The sequence below is a fragment of the Nansenia antarctica genome (genome assembly GCF_963989245.1).
Source record: "Nansenia antarctica genome assembly, chromosome: 5".
NCBI lineage: Eukaryota > Metazoa > Chordata > Actinopteri > Argentiniformes > Microstomatidae > Nansenia > Nansenia antarctica.
In genome coordinates this window covers 6138181-6161988 of record NC_137690.1, presented here as the reverse complement: position 1 = coordinate 6161988, position 23808 = coordinate 6138181, and the positions used below count along the sequence as shown (strand labels likewise).

Here is a 23808-nt window from a genome sequence, read left to right as displayed (position 1 = left end):
GACTTTTTGACAGCGTTCAGGAGATGTATATGCATGCAGAGTTGTGAACGCTTGACAGGACGAGACAGAGAGGTGAGGGTGATTCGGAGTCGCTGGATTCCGAGGAACAGTCCAATCGCGTCGCAGATATCTCAGGAGACCTTTGACGACGGCCAATCAGAACCGAGTTGTAAGCTTGGCCACGCCGCTTGTTTGGTACGACAGCTAAAACAACTAGTTCCACCAATGACGTGAAGAGAGTACATGGGGAGGCTCATGATGGAGGTAGAAATCGGATGACGGGTTCCATGGAACAGAATGTGTTTGATACCATTCCTCATTCTATACATTACAATGAGCCCCGTCCTCTGATTTCTACCTCCACCAGCCTCCCCTGGTACAGTACAAGTGTTTTATTCAGCATTATGTCATGTGAACGACTGACATATGAATTCTCTGAGGAAACTGTCCTCCGCTAAGATACGGTAGTGTTGTTTACATAGTGAATTGATGCTGTCGCTGATAAGTCAATTACACCCATGGCCTGTCAGTCAAGTGAAGAGAAGATTCTCTCTCTCTCTCTCTCCTCAACCTCTTCTTATCCTTCTCTCTCTCTCTCTCTCTCTCTCTCTCTCTCTCTCTCTCTCTCTCTCTCTCTCTCTCTCTCTCTCTCTCTCTCTCTCTCTCTCTCTCTCTCTCTCTCTCTCTCTCTCTCTCTCTCTCTCTCTCTCTCTCTCTCTCTCTCTCTCTCTCTCTCTCTCTCTCTCTCTCTCTCTCTCTCTCCCTCTCCCTCTCCCTCTCTCTCTCCCTCTCCCTCTCCCTCTCTATAAGACCTGACCAAAAAAACAACAACATTGCATCCATTACTGAGATACATTCCTTTATTGTAGAATTAAAGTACTCAAACGTTTGCGGCAAAGGAATGTAAAGTCAAAACAAAAGATTACAGTTAAAAAAAATCTTATTTAGACACGAAGGCTTTAAAACGAGACAATAAAACAAATCAATCAGTCAGTCAATCAATCAAACTCAAAATCTTCAATCATTGCACATCAGGTGGCAAAATAAACATTACAAAAAATCATACTGGAAATTAAGACTTGAGTAGTAGTGTTTGATTGAAAACAGGGACAAAGACCAACCCAACTCAACCCAATCCAGATATCCTGAAAAATGCTAATCTTCAGGATAACTCTAAAACTATGATTCCTGTTGTGTGGTACGTACGAGAGCATGTTACATTTTTATTTTGACAAAAAGCAGTTAACATTGTTCCAGTTTGACACTGTAGGTATGGTATGGTTAAGGACATGAAGCCACACATTCAGGCTCGACATGCAAGAAGAACCATGTTTTTTTGCGTTATCCTGGAGACGCCATATCAACAATTGATTGAATTCTGGCCTGAGTCCCTTCTCACAGTCCTGGGGCAAATCACTACAGACAATGGGGGGGGGGGGCACATTACATGTAGCACACCCTTATGAAGCGTTATAAAGCCTTATAACATAGTCATAGGACCGCATAGATGCATCGTAGCACCAGAGCTTTATGAAGCGGTATGCTATGTAAGGAAGAAGGTGCAAGAGGCTTCCGGAACATTTATACATTCACAATTTGTCTTTTTTTTTTTTTACGTTAGCCTTTCAGTTTCATAATTCTCTGTATGAGTCTGCATCTATAACACGTGGTTCACACCAGAAAGCCGTACCTCAGCAGCGTGTGTGCGTGGCGGAACTGCGGGCGGCTCTCACGCTCGCGCCTTCCATACTGGCTGCGTTTCTGCTGCGGCTCTGACTGCGGAGCTGCTACTGCCAGCCCTGTCTTTGTACATTGAGTTTTGCCTTTTTGCGCGCGCGGCACGCGGAAGAAGAAAATAGGCGAGAGTCTGAATCTCTAGATGGCGTGTCGCGGCAGTCAGTGCGTCTCACGCGTGCTGTGTGGCTGCTCTAACCCGTTAACATGGGCGCCGAAATGAAACGCACACACGCGCTGCTGAGGTTGACATCCGCGATGTGAACCAGTCCTAAGGCTTCATAAAAATGTTTAGAAAGGCTACTGTACATGACACTGCATAACGCTTCATAAGGATAGCGTAGGGGTTCAAGCACAGTGTGACCCCCCCCGCAAGAAAAGGACGGGCGTCTCATTGGAGAGACGCTGACAAGGCAGAGGGGGGGGGGGGTGCAGCCAGGTGAGCTAACAGGTGAGATTAACAGTGGTTTCATTTGCAAGTCAAAGTTGATTTAGTTTTCTCCTCCGCGCGTGCATCCTGTCCAAGGTGTGTGATTTGGACGTAAACAAAAGAGAGTGTGATCATCAGACTGAGGTGCAGGAGGGGAGGGGGGGGGGGGGGGGGGGGGGGGGGTGGACGGACAGACGGACTGGGGGGGTGCGGGTATGGGTCGTCACGGGACGTCCGTTATGCAATAGCTTTGGCTTCTGGTAAGAACGCCTCCCAATATTTTATCAACTGTGGAACAGAAGACAGACGACAGTTACAAATGAATAACTGAATGACTTCATGAATTAATTAATGACTTAATGACGGAATTAATTAATGATTTAATGACCGAATGAATGCTTAATTGTGTCTGTTATCATTAATGATTTATGCTACTGACACATTCAAATTAACAAATTTTCAGTGATATTAAAGCGCACATTTCCCAGTTAATAAATCTATATTTCAGCAAGTAAGGTCAATCACTAATTATTAAACGACACATTAATGACACTCTGGTCTCCTCACATTAATAACAATATAAGTCCATAACACAGACAAGGGGCCGGTTTCACAGAAGAGGCTTAAGCCTAGTCCTGGGCTAAATCACACTTTCAATGTAAAATCTCCATTGAAGATGTTTTTTAGTCTAGGATTAGACTTAAGCCTTGTCTGTGAAACCGGCCTAAGACGTCCTAGATGACCGAACCTGTTGTTGTGTCTGAACCAGCGACTCCAGGTATTTGATAATGACTTGTTTGAAGTCCTTCACCCGCTCTTTCTGTGAACAGAGAAACATAGCCACACAACTTAGACAGAATGAACGAGAAAGTAATTAGATTATAATTATTTCAGAAGTTTAACACTCCCATATGTTACTCCTCCTCATGACACACACCCAAACAAACATTCAGCGCTTCAAAATTGACATGAAAATGGTCATATTCCTCTGTCAGATTTTATTCCACCGTATTACAATTGACTAGTGTCCCCATCATCCCAGAAACAGTGTGGAAACTGCGCAGGTTAGAAGATTATTTTATTTTAAGATAAAAATATTTGCAGCTATATTAGCTTTATATATTAAGATACGTTTGCCACGTTACTTTGTATCCATACTGTATGTCTCAAATAAAAATATCTTATCACGCAAATGTTTTTTGTTTTTTTTTACAAAAATTGCTAAATTTACAAAACAAAACTGCTATTTGTCCCCAGACAATTTCGTTGTCATGGTATTCTTTGACTTTCATTCAATCACTACTACCAACGTAATATGTATCTATAAACATACATGTATAATAGATAGATAGATAGATAGACTTTATTTGTCATTGTTACAGTACAGGTACCAAACAACGAAATTTAGGAGGGGAGGCTCCCCTGGTGTTTAAGAAAGGAAAAAGAAACACATTTTGGAAAAAGCATAGATGCATAAAATCACAAGAAGATAAGGAGCTGGTTTACATCAATAGAGGCTATGTACACAATCCACTGTACTATACTGCACAGACAGTCAACTAGGGTATATATATATATAATATGTTATGGTACATGTGGGAATACGGTACACGTGGGAAAACTAGGGTTAGGGGTAGGGGTAGGGGTAGGGTTAGGGTTAGGGTTAGGGTTAGGATTAGGATTAGGATTAGGGTTAGGGTTAGACATGCCAGCATGTACCAAGTGGACGTAGCACCTAACCCTAACCCTAGTTTTCCCACATGTACCGTATTCCCACATGTACCGTAACATATACATATAAATACACAGAGGGTGTTTGACAGTCATTGCGGCTCCACTGCTGTAAAACCTCTTCATCTTCATCTTCATCTTCATGGACGTGTCTACCATACGTACCTCAAATCTGCTCAGTTCTTTCCGGATGGTTTTTGAGATCTGCTCAAAGTCTTTCTCTCCTAGCTGGACTTTCGCCTCCAACTGAAGAGACAAAATGACAAGTTCTCTCAGCTGAGGAAGTTCTCTGCACACACAAACCAGTACCTGCCAGGGGAGGCTGGTGGAGGTAGAAATCGGAGTACAGGCTCACTAGAACACAAACACATACACATGTTTGAGACCATTCCTCATTTTGGTTCCATGCATTACACTGCACCCGTCCTCCGATTTCCACCTCCACCAGCCTCCCCTGCTACATGTCTACACACTACAGGACTAAACTTTACTGTAATTATGTAACCTGTAAATATTCTGTTACTGGTTAGTTACTGTACTATGAATAGCACTATACTAGTCAGTTATGACTTAGAAAATGAATTGAGATTGAAATGAGGATATTAACATTCTCAAGAGGACCGATGGGTAAAGTGTACACTGGATAATGCTAAATTAGCATATTAAAAATGGTGACGCATTTAATTAACAAGAATAAAAAACAAACAATGGTTTGAATTAGGAAATTAATGCAAGACAGTTTTTACTCTTACAAATACAAACAACCTTGTGTTTGTATATGTATGTTAAGAGTCACATGGACACAGTACAATGGTTCAATTTCTTTAGATCAGGCCAATCACATTTGTAAAATATTATATCTAAATATATATATATTCAACACTATCATTTGTGAACAAAGCGAAGAATCGCTCATTTGAATCGCTCATTTGTCCATTGATATCATACTGTAAAAGTTCCAATGGTGAAAGGCTCTTTTGACAGACATCTTAGCCATGTGACACAGACAGGGCACCTGATTGGGTGCAGCTGTGTGATGCAACAGAAAGAACTCAGAATGATGGAAGGGAAGAAAGAAAGAAGCGTCGCTCAGGGTCCTACCTCCTCTATCTCCTGGTTGGAGGGCATGGCAAAAGGGAAATGCAGAAATTATAGAGGCTGAAAATGCTCTGTGCTCAAAGTAATAAAGAGGGAGTGTAGGGTTCCCCTGAGGGGCAGAGTGAATGGACCCAGACACACAGTCAAGCAGCTAGAATCTAACACAGTCTTCAGTGAGCTCCCAGAATAGCTTTGTAGCACTAACATTGTAGGTAACGTAAGGAGAGATAATCTTAGTGCTACGGAGGTTTCAGGAAGTAAACCCACCCCCCACCCACCATCTTCAACAGTTAGCATTTTCATGTCCATGAGTGGAAAACGTATTAAAGAATATTCTACTTAGGAATATCACCAGTAACATGGTATTGTTATTAAACATGTGATATATTATATTATACTACCGTTGATGACCCATCATAGTGGGAAGTTGTCTGCGGTACCCATCACTGACCAGAGGGGGCAGTGTGGTTCCAGCATTTGTTAGATTTCAGTATCAAACTTTCTAAGCAAAGTATTGCTTAGATCTGCTTCATCAAAACTAAATGACTTGAGTCTGAATTGTAAGTCTAGAATTAGGGAATCAGGGAAAACATCTTTTATTTTTATTTTTTTCACTTCATGATGTCATAGCCAATGATGATGATAGAACACACGTACAGTATGGAGAGAGAGAGAGAGAGAGAGAGAGAGAGAGAGAGAGAGAGAGAGAGAGAGAGAGAGAGAGAGAGAGGGAGGGAGGGAGGGAGGGAGCAGGGCAGAAGGAGATGGGGAGAGAGGGAGGGAGGGAGTTTAATGAAAGAGGAACACTTATGAAACTATGGTAACGACGTTTGATGAAGAAATACCTTTTAGTGGATGTGATGTTTTGAGGGCATTATTATAAGCAATGGAAAATATGATGATTGCATCTAACAAGATTAGTATAATACATTTTCCAAATAAGCAAACTGCCAAAAAGAGGGTCAGGTTGAAAGATGAGATCACCAGCAAACAACAAAGACAAAAGATGTTAGCGAAACAATAAACAGACTAAGCATTGCTAAGCTACGTCTAGGAGAGCGCCGACTACTGCCAAACATATTCCACCCTCAAGTTTAACACCCAATCGGGAGGACACAAATGAGGTTTGTTGTGAGAACATGCAACAACTCTAATGCAGGTGGGAGGCTGGTGGAGGTAGAAATCGGAGGACGGGCTTCATTGTAATGCATGGAATGGAATGGAAAGGAACGGTATCAAATGTGTCTTTGATACGATTCCGCTCATTACAAATGAGCCCATCCTCCGATTTCAACCTCCACCAGCCTCCCCTTGGAGGACATGAATTAGAGGCTACTTATGAGAATGTGCAACAACAACTCTCTAGTCTAGTCCGGTAAATAACAAGAGTGATGGCGATGATGTTCAATAATAGTTCCATATGACCTCCCGGTTAAACTTCCTAATTTTACCCTAATTGGACTAACAGATTTTTATTGGACTAACAACCAGTTGCCTGGCAACATGCCCATTATGTTGCTATAATGCAACGGAACGTTCTTGGCGTGGGGCCAGTAGAAAATGGACCCCTCCATTGGCGCCACTCTTCATTACAGAGGGCTCTGATCTCGTCTGCCGTGTCAAATGAGATACAGCTGACGCTCTGAGTCCTTCCCTCTCTGCCGGAGTATAGCAGACAAACCGTCTGTGTGTGTGTGTGTGTGTGTGTGTGTGTGTGTGTGTGTGTGTGTGTGTGTGTGTGTGAACGTAGTCAAGGTTGAAAGGGAAGAGAAACCCACACACTGCTCCCTAGCTCGTATCATCACCACTCTTTATTTAAGCTTTTGCGTATCGACCTCGGGCCTTCGTCAGAGCTCAGAGCTCAGAGGCCGACACGCAGAGCTGGTGTATAAAGACCGGCGGTAGTGGCGGGAGCAGTGTGCGGGTTTCTCTTTCCTTTCATGTCGTTTCAGTCGACTGTTACCTTGCGACACCTGCGACAAAGACAAGCTCTGATGTGTGAGTGCGCTGTTTTGAATTTAACAAAAGTATTTAACACAGACAACTTAATAATGTCACTTTAACGTAGGAGTGGCGGTAGTCTAGAGGTTAGAGAGGCCGGCTGGCAATCGTAAGCTCGCTGGTTCGATTCGAGGGAGCTGCATGTGCCCTTGAGCAAGGCACCTAACCCCTAATTGCTCCAGGGGCGCGGACTATGGCTGACCCTGTGCTTAGAGCAAAAAATACAAAATTCCAACAATTGACTGACAAGATGATTACAAGGCAAATAAAACATTCTTCTGCTTCTTCTAATGTCCACCTTACTAGAGTCAAGATCTCAACTTCTGGGGGGTGGGGGGGTCCCAGACCTGGATTACACCAGGGGAGGCTGGAGGAGGTAGAAAATGGAGGCCGGGCTCATTGTAATGCATTCCAATTCCATGCATCACAATGAGCCTGTCCTCCGATTTCTACCTCCAGAATTAGGTATAATTTCTGTCTAGTTAGCCAGCGCTGTTCGTGTCTAGTCTGTGAGGCCTACTCCTCCTCCTCCTCCTCCCCCTCCTCCTCCTCCTCCTCCCCCTCCTCCTCCTCCTCCTTCTCCTCCCCCTCCTCCTCCCCCTCCCCCTCCTCCCCCCCCTCCTCCCCCTCCTCCTCCCCCTCCTCCTCCCCCTCCTCCTCCTCCCCCTCCCCCTCCTCCTCCCCCTCCCCCTCCTCCTCCTCCTCCTCCTCCTCCTCCCCCTCCTCCTCCTCCTCCTCCTCCGCCCTCCTCCCCCCCCCTCCTCCTCCTCCTCCTCCTCCTCCTCCCCCTCCTCCTCCTCCTCCTCCTCCTCCTCCTCCCCCTCCTCCTCCTACCTCTTTGATCTCGTCCTTAGCCTGCTGCAGCTTGTCAGGCTTGTTGGCGAACTGCAGCTTGGCCTCCGCCTCTCTCTTCTTCTGCAGCAGCAGCTGCGTGTCCTGCCACTTGGACCAGGTCTTCATCCTGTGGTCGAACACGCCCTGGAGGAACACGCAACATACGTGGGGTTAGAGGTCAAACAACCTACAATGTGCTTAGTGGTCAAACACACGCCAGAGGACAGGAACGTACATGGGGTGAGAGGTCAAACTGATCCTATTGGACAGGAACATACGTGGGCTTAGGGGTTAAAGACACCTTATAGAAACATACATGGGGTTAAAGGTCAAACCTGTCCTACAGGGACGTACACTAGCATGGGCTAAGCACACAGTTCAAATGATTTGAACTTTTGGTGGAATTATATTGGAAACCACACTTACGCTAACAATGCATGAACAGAGGCCTTTATAACGGGGGGGGGGGGGGGGTAACAGAGTTGGTTTGGGTGGGTTCCCCCTTAGCTTAACTGACACTGTACGACTTCGGCTAGCCCTCCGAACTAACGCCCCGGCGGTGCCCTTTAGCTCAGCAGGCTAGCACCATCCTACCAGAGCACCAGTTGGGGGCGGTAGAGAGGTAGCTCGGCGGTTCGAGCCCGGCTGGCCACATATCGAGGTGTCCTTGGGCAAGACACTGAACCCCAAATTGCTCCCAACGAGCGGGGCCGGCGCATTGCACGGTAGATTGCCGCCACAGGTGTGTGAATGTGCGTGTGAATGGGTGAATGAGAGGCCGTTGTAAAGCGCCTTTGGAATGAAAGCGCTATATAAGTCAGTATAACGTGAGCTTAGAATTATAAGGTTCTATCTCCGTTTAGGGTAGTTCAGAGATATTGAGCGTCAAAGTTTTTACATTCCATTATGTTTTGTGAGATGGAACCTTAGTATTTTATGAATTACAAAACAAAAAAAAAACAGGCATTAATTAACACCTAATGGATCAGATTATGTAAAAAACTAAATTTTTACAAAAGTGTGTGATAGAACCTTATAATTCTAACGTCACGATAAGTCAGTCTATTTAGTTACCTTGACGGCGGTGATGAGGCGGACGTAGTCCCCCAGCAGCTCTGAGAACAGGTAGAAGTCTGCGTAGGCCTGGTCCTGGTGCAGCTGGTCGATCTTCTCCTCCACCTCCGCCAGCTGGGACAGCGCCCGGGACAACGCCGTGTGGTCCTCCGAGTTCCCCAACATGGCCGCCGACTTGGCGAAGGACGCCGTGTTCACTGAGAGCTCTGGGAGGGGAGGAGGGAGGGAGAGAGAGGATGGGGGGGGGGGGAGGTGGGGGGGGGAGAGGGGAAGGGGAGAGGGAGGGAGGGAGGGGGGGAGGGGGAGGGAGAGAGACAGAGAAAGTGGGTGAGTGGTACACTCAGAGTATGTTATTCCTAAATTTTGTTGTTTGGTACCTGTACTGTAGCAATGACAATAAAGACCATTCATTCATTATTGTACCCTGGGTACAGAGTAGGGACGGGAATTGATAAGATGTTATTAATAGCGACTCCATTATCGATTCTGCTTATCGTTTCGATTCTCTTATCGACTCCTGATCAATTATCTGTGTGGAAAAAAAGTACTACACAGCATCAATGCAGCTGTTTTATTATCTGAAGTCTCTAAACACAGTGTAGAATATCTGAACATACATTAATATATATATATATAATAAATTAGATGGTCCTTTTCTTAAAAGGATATAACTTAAGATGTAGCCACAGAGCTATCTGTAGCAACAGTCTGTCTGTCATCATCTAAAATGGATGAAATGGGAGAATATTCGTACAGTATTGGCTTTCGTTTAGGGTTTCTTAGGGTGCGTTCGTAAATACGCTCTGGATATCTGCTGCTCTGGTCTCTACGTCATAGAGAGCTCTGAAATCTGTTTTTGCACAACTGTCAGCGCATGCGCAAAAAAAAAAGCGCATCAATAAGAGGAATCGATAACCTCGGAGGCGTACGAGTCCGATGCATCGAACAGTTTGGAACCGGTTCTCAGGGGGTAGTGGTGGTCTAGTCTCTAGTGGATAGTGAGTTGGACTTGTGATCGGAAGGTTGTGAGTTCAAATCCCGCCTGAAACCACACCACTACTAGTGTGCCCTTGAGTAAGGCACTTAGCCCTCAGTTACTCCAGGGGGAATGTCCCTGTAATTCGTAATTGTAAATCGCTTTGGATTAAAAGCGTCTGCTAAATGGCAAAATTAATTAATTAATTAACTGGAACCGGTTCTCGATTCCACATGCCTCATATAGAGACAGGACTCATTTAGGACTCATGAGTGGCAGACCAGAGACTCCACACTGGATAGCACAGCTGTACCGCCGACAGTATAGATTATAGTGTAGTATACGTCAGTGAAGGTAGAAATCAGATAACGGGCTCATTGTAATGCATGGAACGGAATACGGAACGGTATCACACCATTCCTCATTACAATCCTCCGATTTCTACCTCCACACCAGCCTCCCCAGGTACACAGTAAGAGTATAGAGGTGTTGTTACCTTTCCTGTGGCAGACCAGAGACTCCACGCTGGCGTGCAGCTTCCTCAGCTGCAGGTCGAGGTTCTCAAACTGCTGCTGCTTCTCCTCGAACCACTGAACACAGAACAGACAACCTCAGTCACAAAAACCTCAGTCACAACAACCTCAGTCACAACAACCTCAGTCACAACCTCAGTCACAACAACCTCAGTCACAACAACCTCAGTCACAACAACCTCAGTCACAACAACCTCAGTCACAACAACCTCAGTCACAACAACCTCAGTCACAACAACCTCAGTCACAACAACCTCAGTCACAACAACCTCAGTCACAACAACCTCAGTCACAACAACCTCAGTCACAACAACCTCATTGGTTCAACACACATAACAAAACATACTACCCTACTCACAACACGTCGTTGGTTCACTTCACAGGACAACATTTATGCTACCTCAGTCACAGCAAACCACTGGTACAAGTCACTGGTACACACACTCAAGACAACATATCGTTAGCCTCATAGCATAATTGCTAGATAGTCATATTTTGGCCAAATTGAGATATCTGCCTAACTCTACTCTCCTAACACTGCTGATTCACTGTGCCATTATTGCCATCAGCCTATCAGAATGCTTGTTACATTCGAAAATCACTATCTGCCCAAGTCATCTCTTTGACATAGGTATTTTTGACATTATATACAAAGATGGCTCGGCTGACCACAAGTGAAGCATGACTTAGGCAATTATGCTATGAAGCTAACGATTATGCTACCTCAGTCACAGCAAACCACTGGTACACTTCACAAGACAAAACACACTACCTCAGTCACATCACATGCTGAATCACACGTTTAAAATAATACCGTCAAGCAGAAAATGACGTTTTTTCCACAGACTTCAAAAGGACTGTACATCGAACATAACGTAATAATAACTAATTAGTAACTAACGGAATGCCTCCAGCTTTGTTTTACATTCGACCGACTTATGGTGAAAAACAGGCCTGGCAAACTAGCTCTCCATAAACAAAATGCCTTAAAGTGATATAAACATTTCCACGAAATGCTTTTAGCTGGATATATTATACACTAAACACACGTAATAGACTGCCTGTGACTCCCTTCTCTTTCTCTCTTCTCTCTCCTCTCCCCTCTACCTTCACCCTCCTCTCCTCTCTCTTTCCTCCACCCTCCCTCCTCCCTCTCATTTACCTTTTTCTCCTCCCCACTTCCCCCCTCCCCTTTCCTCTCCTCCCTCCCTCCCTTCCTCCCTCCCTCCCTCCCTCCGCCTCCCCTCTACCGCACAACCTTAGGATTCAAGCTGAGAGGCTCATTAATTCGTCTCATTATTCAAGTCCAGAAATCAGTCCTCACCGCATCCGATTCATTCATCTTGATTGTCATCTTGTTGACAGCTTCTGCCGCTTTGTTTACCATCCTCAATATTCCGGCTCCGCTCAGGGCCTGGGTGCTAACCGCGCGAGGCAGCTGGGAGAAAATGACAAATAAGGGCAAACAAACCGGTTAACAGGCCGCCGCTCCGGCCCTGTCCCGCTGGGAGCGCTGGGGCTGGGAGGCAGCGTGGGGTTTTCTCCACTCCCATACATTTCAATGCTGCCGCATCTCATCTAATGCATTCACTGGGAAAACTCTCCCAGGGAAAAGGAGGGAGGCGAGGCGGGGGGGGGTGAGGGGGGGGATGAACAGAAGGGGGCGAACGAAAAGAGAAAAGAAGCAAAAATAGCTTTCAATTCCTCCGGACCATTTATCCTGGGGTGTTGGGGAGCGTTGCATTCCATTAGCCCGGGATGAAGAGCGTTATTTAGCAGGAAGTCGGAACGTATGGATTTGTTAGGGGGTGACACGACCGGGCAGTTTCATACCGCTGACATGTCTGTCGAGGGGTTGGGGTTGGTCAGTTGAATTTCAATTCAGGAAGTAAATTGAAATTACAATTTAATGGCCGCAGATAGGGCATTCACTTATTCCTCAATAAACTGAAAATGAGAAGCTTTTTTACATCAAATTGACCCCGACCTCGATGTCTGTTATTGGTATACCACCTAAGTATTTATAAGACGATGATTATCACTTGTAAACATATTTTTTTTGTTAATAAAGGACACTTTAACTAGAGCTGTACAGATTCATTGATTAATGCATTAGATTCCAACTATTTTTATTATTATTATTATTATTATTATTAATCTGATTTCTATAAATCAGACCAAGGACACGAAATTATAGCTAGAGTGAGTGACATGTAGCCAAGTACACAAGAGAGTTGTATCAAGGAAGCTCTATTCATGCAATATGCTCCCTCTTGTCCTTATACAGGGAATGGGAAGAGCAATTCTCACTTTTCTTTCATTGTTAATTAAGTAATTAAGTATATAAATAAATATACTTAATTAAGTATATTTTACTCCCCACTCATTGTTTAGGCACCACTTTGAGTCAATTTTCCAAATTAGAATAATCAGTAGATGAATCAACTAATAGGAAAACATTCATTAACTTTCTTTTTTCTTTTTTTAATTAAATTAAATTATTAAACATATTAAATGAACTTCTGTAAATTTCTGCCATTTTCAATTGGTTAGACGAAGTAGGTGTGTGTGTGTGTGTGTGTGTGTGTGTGTGTGTGTGTGTGTGTGTGTGTGTGTACCTCTGTACTCTCTAGGAACTGCAAGACATCGTTGTCCTTCAGCAGGAGGGGGTGTTTCACTGTCCTCATCAGATACCTGTGGAGAAAAGTCACATACAGTATAATCTATTTTAATTGTATTTATCCCTTATTTTACCACGTAAATCGACGGGGGAACATGTTCGCTTTTACAGCAACAACCTGGGGAAGAGTTATCATTATATATCATAACCAGGTGAGCCATAATCAATACAGAAGTAAGGGTTTGTGAGGGGGGAAAATAAAACACAAAACATACACGTCTAAACAACGTCAAACAACCCATTTGTGATTCACATTGTGATTCTTGCTCCCGACTACATGTCTGACATGGTTTTACGATATGTACCCACTAGATCCCTCGGGTCCTCTGACTGGTACTGGTCTCTTGGTTGCTCTAGGGGTCAGAGTTGTGGATATCTTTAAAAGAAAGCTTAAAACACGCCTTTTTTTAGCCTGGCTTTTATCTAGTGTTCATCTCAACTTGCACTTTTACTCCTATTTCTTGTTTTATTCCTGTTTTTATTGTGTTGTATTTATATTTATTTTATCTCCTACCTCTTGTTTTATTGTATTGTATTTTATTCACTATTATTTTTATGTTCAGCACTTGGAGTTACATTCAACGCCTGACTTTTGCTATATAAATAAAGTTTGATTGATTGATTCACGATACACCCCTGCACAGGCGTTTGCATTAAACCCGGCGTTACTAATCAGAGTGAGAGTAAATGAACAGTGGTAGCCATCAGGATCCAGTTCTTTCCCTATGAGGTCTGGGAGCTGACATCCTGCGCCCTCGTAAACACTGACCTTCATGTCAATCAACCGGCTGATAAAAAGGGCAGAGAAATGTCAGCCGCGGCTCACTTAACGTTCATCTTTATTCCCTTCATCAGAACAGGCAAAACCAGCAACGAGGCAGACAGGCAGGCAGGTAGGGAGGGAGACAGGCAGTCAGGCAGGGAGGGAGGGAGACAGGCAGGGAGACAGGCAGGGAGGGAGACAGGCAGGGATGGAGGGAGGGAGACAGGGAAGGAGGGAGACAGGCAGGCAGGCAGGCAGGCAGGCAGGCAGGCAGGCAGGGAGGGAGACAGGCAGGGAGGGAGGAAGACAGGCAGGGAGGGAGGAAGACAGGGAGACAAGGAGACAGACAGGCAGGCAGGCAGGCAGGCAGGGTGTGTGCGTGTGTGTGTGTGTGCACGTGCGTGTTGACGTTGACAGCAGAGGAGCCCTGGAGCGGCTGTGATAATTATTTACCTAATATTTCTGGTTAACCTTTCGGCCACAAAAGAGCAGAACAAGGATGCTCTTTAGACTGGGGGGGTTTCAGGTAAAAGTTTACTGTAAGACATGAGAGCTGTCTGGTCTGACAAGATCCCCATCTAACAAGCCTGAGCACCGGAGGAATCGCTGCTCGCTGCAAACAGACGTGTACAATATGGAATAGAATAGAATATATGCCATTTAGCTGACGCTTTTATCCAAAGCGACTTACATTGCAGTGAGTGAGTGCATACATTTTTCAGTTAAGCGTCCTTGGGTTTGAGAAAGGTGCTATATAAATCTAAGATATTATTATTAGTAGTAGTAGTAGTAGTATATATATATGGTCCCAGCGGGAATCGAACCCAGGAACTAAGCGTTGTCGGCACCATGCTCTACCAACTGAGCCACAGAGGAGCACATATGTATGCATGTGCACGTCATAACGATCATGTAAACTAATTAAACAACACAGGAGTTGTTCCACATGACAAGACAGATGATCGGTTGTGTAATTGTCTAATGTTGAAGAGGCGTTATGGAATATTGATTTTCAGAGGTCGACTTCTGTACCTTTCCAAAGCGGATCTTCTCTTCTCCACAAACTCTGCGGACGACAGATCCTCCTTCCCTACTTTGACCTTGGTCATGCCTGGGGACAGAGAGACACACACACACACACACACACACACACACACAGAGAGATGACCCTGTTAACTGCTACAAGCCTGCACGATAGGGCTGCACGATTAATCGATTTTAAATCGAAATCGCGATTTGAAATGATGCGATTAGCTAATCGCAAAGCCTGCGATTTTTTTTTTTTTTTTTTTTTTTTTTTTAACCAGGAAGTCACATTGAGATTAAAACCTCTTTTGGAAATTTGATCAGCACTCATGGAATGCCTCTTGTCCAATCAAATTACTTGGTCTCTTTATGACTTTGAACCCGGCGCTCTCAGAGCGAATTTACGAACGCAGGCATAGGTTGTGTCACGACAGTCAGTCCAATTATTATGAGACTTTGGGCTAACGTAACGGAGACAATTAGACACCACATGGCTTACTGGACGTATGATAAACGTTAGTATGTTATAATTGCGACAGGTAAGTGTACAATTTCACTATACTAACTGTACCAGCCAAGTGCATGTCGGTGCTGTTAGTCCAGCCTTAAACTTAGCTTAGCTAACTTGTAGTCTTCGAGACGGTAGCTTAGCTTAGCTACTCATGCTAACCCGGCGTTAAAGTACAGACACAGAGTTGACAGTCTCAGCAACCTGCGGGTTGGTGTTTATATAGTATAGCAGGCTTATGGATACATGGAAGTTAACTGTTCTGTTGTCAAACATGAATGTGTCCTGTATGCATAACCTCATACCATTCGTTCATACCAGCTGGCTTTAAAGACGCAGAGGTTAGCCTAGCCTAGCCTTGGGCTGAAGTATGTCACAGATTCCTAAATCAAGGTGACGTGTGTCTGTGCTCCATAGTCAGAGACCACCATTCTATCATTCATCAGTTCGACTGTTGACCGAGTCATCTAGATGTGGTCCTTTCAGTTATAGTCACAGTGTATCCCCAAATGATCATTTTAATAGCTGGATCATCTTAGAAAGTAGCCACCTGTCTAGATGAGATGAGGTTATCATATATACAATTCATATCTTTTAAGTTCTCATCCTTGCATTAGAATTAGAGCAGTTAATAGTTTGATGGTATCATGTGGTAATGCTCTCTGAAAATAGGTGATAGACAGATTCATCCAATCACCTGCCAAGTATTTTTTGAAAGTACCTGCCCTTTTCCAAACAGCTTCCAATTAAGCTTTCCTAGATGGTTGTGTGAAACAAACCACCTGAGTCAGGTTAGTAATGCTCCATCACATGTTTTAATCTGAAGCTTGATTTTAAAGCAACCCAACTTTAAAGCAACCCAATGTAAGTTTAGTTCTTTCACTCGTAGCTCGGGCTGTGGGGGTGCTAGAGGAGGGAGCCTCTAAGTCCCCTGAAGACGTACAAACAAACAGCACGTTGATACGACCTTCCTAGCCGGAGATATGGCCACACTTTACAAACACTCCCCTTTTTCTTTTTTTTTCTTTTTTTTTTTGCTATTTAAAAAAATTATAATCGCAAATTAATCGCAATCGCGATATCTGTCCAAATAATCGCAATTCGATTTTTTCCCCCAAATCGTGCAGCCCTACTGCACGACACACACCTAATGCAGACCACATAATATGGTTATCCACTTGCCCTTTTTACTACTCTTGACTACACAACTACAGTCATACAAAACATTACAAAAGGAGCTACTCTGCGCTATATACTATCATACTATAGCACCTTGATGCTACCATAAAAGGCGTCACTAAAGTCACAAAAAAATATAATATAATCTAACTTTTTAAAGCCACAATCCAGAAGGTGTTTACCTACCCACAATGCTTTTCTCCGGGGCGGGCGGGACTATGAAGCCTATGTGCAGGTACTTGGAGCCTAGTTTGCTGTGAAGACCCAGGAAGTCACTGAACCTCCTCTTCACGGAGAACTCCTTCCTGTTGAAGATCGTCATGGAGGTCTGGGAGAGCGGGGGAGGAGAGGAAAGGAGGAGAGGAAAGGAGAAGAAGAAAATAGCAGAGGAGATGGAAAAATAAAATAGAAGGAAGAAAATAGAAGGAATTAGAAGGAAGGCAGGGGTAGGGGGGGGATTACATTTTAATTCCAAAACTGTCCTACAGCTTTGAATTTACAGGCTCACACACTATTCTAACTCTATTAGCACCGTAATAAAAATCACTAAAGATAATAACCATAACCATCTTCAGATTTATAGTGTATATAATATCACATAATTTCAAGGACCGTTGCATGAGAATACATAATAGGAAGAATATAGCTTCAACGTTTCCCTCGGGTCTGCCTGTCCACTTCAGATAAACCTTCCTTGGGAAAGTGTTTTGCAACACAAATTGTTGTCGCAGCTCTTAAAAAGCCATCGAGCAGCCCTTTTCATTGAATATCGAAACAGAAACGTCGAACATTCATTTCCTTACTTTTGTTGTTACTTTGTAGGCCATGTACGCATTCATTCCGTCGCCTTTAAAGAGAAAAAGAACAATAATTACACGTCGACCGAAATCCCCCACAACTACAGCCCAGCTCCCTATACCTCCTACAGGTCGTGTTGTGGCAGGGGATTGCTCACACAAATGCATCATCTGAGTTTATGGACAGTTGGCATAACAGCAGAAAATACGATCAATAAAAAAAACACAATCGCAGTGAATAAAACACAGAGGGCTGGGTCCCCCCCCGCCCGAACACAAGATTAAGCCTAGTCCTGGACTACATCCCATTTTCCATAGATAATCTCCATTAAAGACGCTTTTTTTTAAAGACTAGGATTAGGTTTAATCTGGGTCTGGGAGAACAAGCCCCAGGGAGATCATACTGTACACCGTTACTTCAAACAGTAGATCCAGTAAACAGTTGGTAACCAGGGAATACAGTTGGTAACCAGGGGATACAGCAGCTGGAGCTGTGCTGTCAGCAGCAGGTCAGAGCTAACCTAACAGCAGGTCCTGTTTCTAAAGGTCTATTGATTTCCGAAGGTGCAGCCTCTCCCCTGTGATGACCTGTTAGCAACCCTCTGACCACCTGGTACATAACGCTGTAACACTCCTACGCTTCACCACGCCACTCTGTAGACAGCAGGGGAGGCTGGTGGAGGTGGAAATCGGAGGACGGCGGGCTCATTGTGATGCATGGAACAGAATGAGGAACGGGATATAAAAACACACCATTCCTCATTCCGTTCCGTGCATGGAATGCAAACCCCGGCCTCCGATTTCTACCTCCACCAGCCTCAACTGGTATACTTTACCACAGGGAGTACTGAGAAGCCAAGTTGTGTTAGAGGAGCGGGCTTGGGTCAAAATAATGATGGATGGGGCGCTTAGGTGGCGTAGCGGGTTAAGAGCTGACCATGTAACCGCAGGGTCCCCGGTTCGATTCCAGCCGGGGACATATCCTGCATGTCATCCCTCCTCTCTCTCTCACCCATCCTTCCTGTCTAAATCTTCACTGAAACTGTCAATAAAAATGAAAAATATGAGTGGGACTGCCCCACTCAGAAAAAAAAACAAAAAAGAATAATGATCCATTCTTGTGTTTTTTTCTGTTTTTTTTCAAAAATACTTCTGAAACGGAAGGGGCCGAAATGGGAAAGTCAGCAGGTCAAGAGCCTTGCTTTTGTACCATCAGCATATTTCTGTCAGCAGAGGCACTATGCATAGTTCATGAACTGTAGTACTTCCTAACCAAAGAAGAGACGGGGGGTATACAGTATCACGGTTGTTAACATGGGGGGTTTTAACTCACCAACTTTCTCTGGGTCGGACACTGATATATGCATGTCAAAGTGGTCACCTCCCACCTCCTCCTCCTCCTCAATCTGCAGGGTAGCACAACAACACGAACCAAATGTTTATGATGAGGAACGTGTGTGTGTGTGTGTGTGTGTATGCACTTGTGTTGAAAAGTACATGTGTGATTAAAATATTTTGTTGTTTCCGCCATATTGGAAAGCAATCACATGGTCTGTGTGTCTGTGTGTGTGTGTGTGTGTGTGTGTGTGTGTGTGTGTGTGTATGCGTGTGTGTGTGTGTGTGTGTGTCCATGTCCGTGCACGTGTGTGTGTGTGTGTCCATGTCCGTGCACGTGTGTGTGTGTTACCTCATCCATGGACGTGTCGAACATGTCGGCGTTGCCCAGGGGGAGGCGTGGCGTCAGCATGGCGGTGGGCGTTACCGGGGTGATGGCGGGGGAGGGGCCGTCCGACAGGATGGGCTCCCGTTCAGGACTGTCCAGAGACACCTCCTCTGTGGCCTCTGTGGACACGGACACACACACGCACACCACAATGGTCAACACACCTCTTACACCTGTGAGGTAAAACCTTTACTGTATGAACTCCATTGTAATTGCATTAGAATTGCATAGTAGCCTAGTTGAGTTGAGTGGTTTTTGTTATTGAATAAGTTGAATACAGTAGGGACCGCTCCTCACGCCACTACAATGCAATTAAGGTACTAGGCCGTGGAACAACACTGTAAGCACCAGGGCCATCGATCCAGGGGGGTATTCCATCAATGTCGCTAAAGGAAAAGGCTTATTTTGATATGTCTCATGAGACTTTGTCGAAAAAAATCCAGGTTTATTTTGACATGTCTCGCGAAGACTTATCAAAAATAAGCCTGGATTTTCCTTTAGCGATGTCGATGGAATACCCCCCAGCTGGGAGATCTGTTCCAATAGGTACGTTCACGGGTTGAGTGACGAATACCTGCAAACAGATCCTCTGTGTCATCGTCTAGCAGGATGTCGGTTTGCTTGGGTCCGTTGGAGTTGGTGCTGATGTCCTCTGCAGGCATGCTGGCTGGCTCTGGAGACGACAGGTCCGACTGCAAAACAAACAAACAACAGCCTGTCAATAAATATGTAAATATGTTTGTTTTCAGTAAATAGAGAAAGCCCCCAAAACATGAATTCAAATCACTATTCGTGTACAGTTAAACACATGAATCAAAAACTGAATTATTCCGAATCTTGAATTACTGTATGCCTATGCTTATATGACTATTGCCTTATTGTCTGCAAATTGTTTGTTAATTGTATCCTGTCTTATTTGTCACTTATGTCCTGTACTATTGTCATGTTTTTATCTTGAATTATGCCTATTGCCTTATTGTCTTGTCAGGAACCCGAAGCCTAAGAATTCTACTCTCTTACACTTGTGTAATATGACGTAACAATAAAACTTGAAACTTGAAACAAAGTAAGATTTAACGTATATATGCCTAAATAACTGATATGACATTTCCAATGCTGGAAAACAAACTAGCCAGCCTGTAGACAATAAGTAACCATTGCATCACGGTTTCGTCACATGTCCTAAGATGACCCAATCACACCACAGATATCTGGCCTGCTTCCTGTCTTTCAAGAGCAGCAGGAAAACTGTGTCAACGTCCAGTGAAATATGCTGAGCAGCTGGAAGAAGATGCTGCAGTGCTAGATAAATGTAAAAAAATCACATATGAAAGAAATCAGGAACTCACAACTTCCTTGTGATTATATAAAGGAATGTTTTTTTTTTTTTTTTTTTTTTTTTAATACTTCACTTTTAAACAAATATGTGGTGTTCGTAGGTGTACGTGACCTAAGAAATAGCACAAAGCACTAAACTGCTACTGTCCGCCATAGAAGAAGTGAAACCCAAAGTGATAAAAACTGAAAGTACTGTCTGTCTGTCTGTCTGTCTGTCTGTGACCCACAGTCAAGGTAAACAAAGCTGTGTGAACTTCTCACTTGTTTACACCCAACAACCACTTCACTGCCACTATCAAGCCCTGAGGGTTTTTCTTTTTCTTTTAAATTGAGGAAGAGTGGGAGAAAAGCGTTGAGGTAAGGGGAAAGGAGAGGAAGCAGGAGTGATAATGGGACGTTTCCTCCCTCACGACTCAGCACAGGAAGGGAGAAGAACACACAGGAAACTCTCCTTCGGCATCAACAACTGTTTGCTGCTGACTTCACCATCCCAGTTCAACTCTGACAAATGAAACATCTACAGTCGGGGCCTCAACCTCAATTGAACTACAGTCACTATAGGCCTACACGAGTCAGGAGAGGCTGGTGGAGGTAGAAATCGGAGGACGGCCTCATTGTCAGGCATGGCACGGAATGGGGAACGGTACCAAACACACCACCACTCCACCATTCCATTCCATTCCATTACAATGAATCCGTCCTCCTATTTCTCCACCTCCACCGAGCTCAACTGGCATACTTTACCACAGGGAATACTGCGAAGCCAAGTAGTAGTGTAGAGGAGCAGGCTAAGTTGGGTCACAATAATAATGGTTCTGAATAAACACGTGTTAGCCTATAGGCCCCCAGATTGAAAACAGACCGATTCAACACAGCCTATAGGCCTGTCTCTGGATTTGATTTGAACAGCAAGTAGCCTAGCCTAGCCTAAAGGTCTCATTGCGAAATGGAAATGTGGCTAAATCTTGTGGCTTTATTGACTTAACTTGGAGCAGGATCCTGCCACTTCCTGTCCAGGATCCTGCCACTTCCTGTCCAGGATCCTGCCACTTCCTGTCCAAGGAGGTGAGGTTAGATAGACTGCCAGTGTCAGACTGACAGAGGAGGAGGAAGGTCAATAAAAAAAAAAGTGCACTTAACCTTGGTCCACTCCACTTGTAAAAATGCAGAGAGAGGTCAGCTTACGATTACTGTTGTTCATTTGTTTATAGGACGTTCATCTGTTTATAGGATGTTCTCAAGGACGGGGCTCTGTAATAAACACACCCGACGTTCACTTCACAACTCTCAAGGGCAGTGTCTGTGTGTGACTAACTGGAATGCCACATCAGGAACTGGAGTGCTACATTTCAACTAGGCCTACTACTTTGACTACACTTCCTAAAAAGTAACAGCTGTTTTCCCAGAAACTGCCTGTGTTATGCCACAACAGAACTTCCCTCCTTACAAGTTGTGAGAGAGGTGTGTGTGTGTGTGTGTGTGTGTGTGTGTGTGTGTGTGTGTGTGTGTGTGTGTGTGTGTGTAACTCCAGTTGTGTCAACAAGCCTTTGATCCCATAGCTAACAGCCTACATCCACCCACTTGAACGTCCCTGAAAGCCGTGCGGTTATTATGGCCGAATCATTATGAGTGTATGAGCTGGACACGTCACACAGGGATATCAGTGTGATTACAAATGCAGATGTCCAGGGCTCGTTCAACACACTAGGCCTATGAGGGCCTCAACTGTCCAGCTGCTATCTAGCAGGACAACTAAACTTCACCTTACCCTCCGACCACTGTCCTGCTAGGAACCTGACAACAAGGGATAGTTGCTTCGACACTGTAGTGTACACAACAAATTCTATCAGCAGTGGGTGCAATGTTTTCTGGTGCATTACACACCAATGAATGGCCCATTGAAAAGTAGGCATGGGTGGGAGCTCAATTTCTCATTGGGGAGTTAATCCCCCGAGCTAGACGGGTTTCCTAGTTTTGCAGGATAGGGCATGATGAACTACTCGTCTGGTGTCCTGACCTGCCACACCTGTGGGAATCACCTGACTGAACTGTAAGGCTTTACAACCCGGAACACAGTCAAACGCCTAGAGAGCAAACAAGGTTTTCAGTGTCGTATGCGTCGGTCGGACGCAAGAACGATCCTCTCGAACGATCCCCTCCCTGTTTGCGTACTTGGCCATCAGGACAGTGAGCTTGTGCCAGAAATGTGTATTATTGAGTATTCACAATGATAATGAACCGCAATCGAGGCTATTGGGTTGCATTAGTTTTAATCCCAAAACACTCTTACAATACAATCCCCGTAGTGTAACAGTGTCATCATGCATCTAGCAGCAACTTGCTGTGCATGAGTCAGTGCATGTCTTCAGGTTAGGTCTTAAGACGACTTAATTAAGACATCTTGACAGACAAAATGTCTTATTTTGGTTAATTAAGACATCTTAAGACACCAGATCACATAAGGAAAGGAGGCTTTGACAAGGCAAGCAGCACTCCCCAACTTGGCTCCTGCTCTGTCAATGAACAGCATCACGCCCCGGTGTTTGGACCTCTTTTTGGGGAGAGTCGACCCCCGCATGGCCCTTACCTCCAGGGTCTGGGTCGTGCTGACAAAGAGGTCCTCTCCATCCTCCAGCTCTCTGAAGTCTCTGGGTCGTTCCCCTGCCTCTGGGCTGGACAGTGGAGGGGGCTCTCTGTCCTCGGGCTCGGCCATCTTTCCTCTTCGGATCAACTCTGATATCCGCGAAGCGACCGTGCGAGGAAACAGGAGACTGAAGCGCAGGAGTCAGGAGGGCTGTGTTCGGAATGGCATACTAGCATACTGCATAGTAGCATACTCAATGAGTATATACTGCATACTGCTTACTAAATTCATAATAAGTATGCCAATACCAGCCGACCGAAAATCTAGTACCGTATACATTTCTTGCATACTCAAATTTCACATAATCTACAGTGTGAACGCACTGCATACTCAAAATCTACGTCATATCTAGTATGAGTAGTATGCTAGTATGCCATTTCGAACACAGCCAGGAGGTTTTTCTCCCGAGCCGTCATGTGACACGCAGCAGGGCACAGTTTGGTCTTGTGACAGCAGCCGGAGCTGGGCGGTGTCAGAGAGATCATATTCCGCTCTGCTCCGCAGGAGAGGATTTTTACACTCAGTCAGTCAATGATGATGTTGTTGTTATTGATAATGATGATAATAAACGAACGAAGATAACATACTAACATAACATAATTTGTTTGTTTGGTTTTTCCCCCAGTAAGCTATTATTGCATGCTATTACATAAATGCTTTATTGGGCTTTGAAATAATTGTTGTATAATTGATGAAATAATAATTTGAAATAATTGTTGTATAATGAAATAATCATTTG

At 44.5% G+C, this 23808-nt stretch overlaps 1 protein-coding gene across 1 annotated transcript; it reads right to left on the bottom strand.

Annotated features, from left to right (window-relative positions):
• Positions 1-842: 842 nt before the first annotated feature.
• snx2 (sorting nexin 2) lies at positions 843-23145 on the bottom strand. Its single transcript, XM_080530580.1, has 15 exons — positions 23013-23145; positions 19662-19779; positions 19052-19206; positions 18698-18770; positions 17371-17414; positions 16754-16895; positions 14887-14965; positions 13030-13105; positions 11736-11849; positions 10375-10468; positions 8903-9108; positions 7829-7972; positions 4061-4141; positions 2913-2984; positions 843-2452 (listed from the first exon to the last, which is right to left on the bottom strand). Exons 1-15 carry the CDS (start codon positions 23136-23138, stop codon positions 2402-2404), a joined length of 1575 nt encoding a protein of 524 aa, XP_080386706.1. The 5' UTR covers positions 23139-23145; the 3' UTR covers positions 843-2401.
• Between the last annotated feature and the right edge of the window lie 663 nt (positions 23146-23808).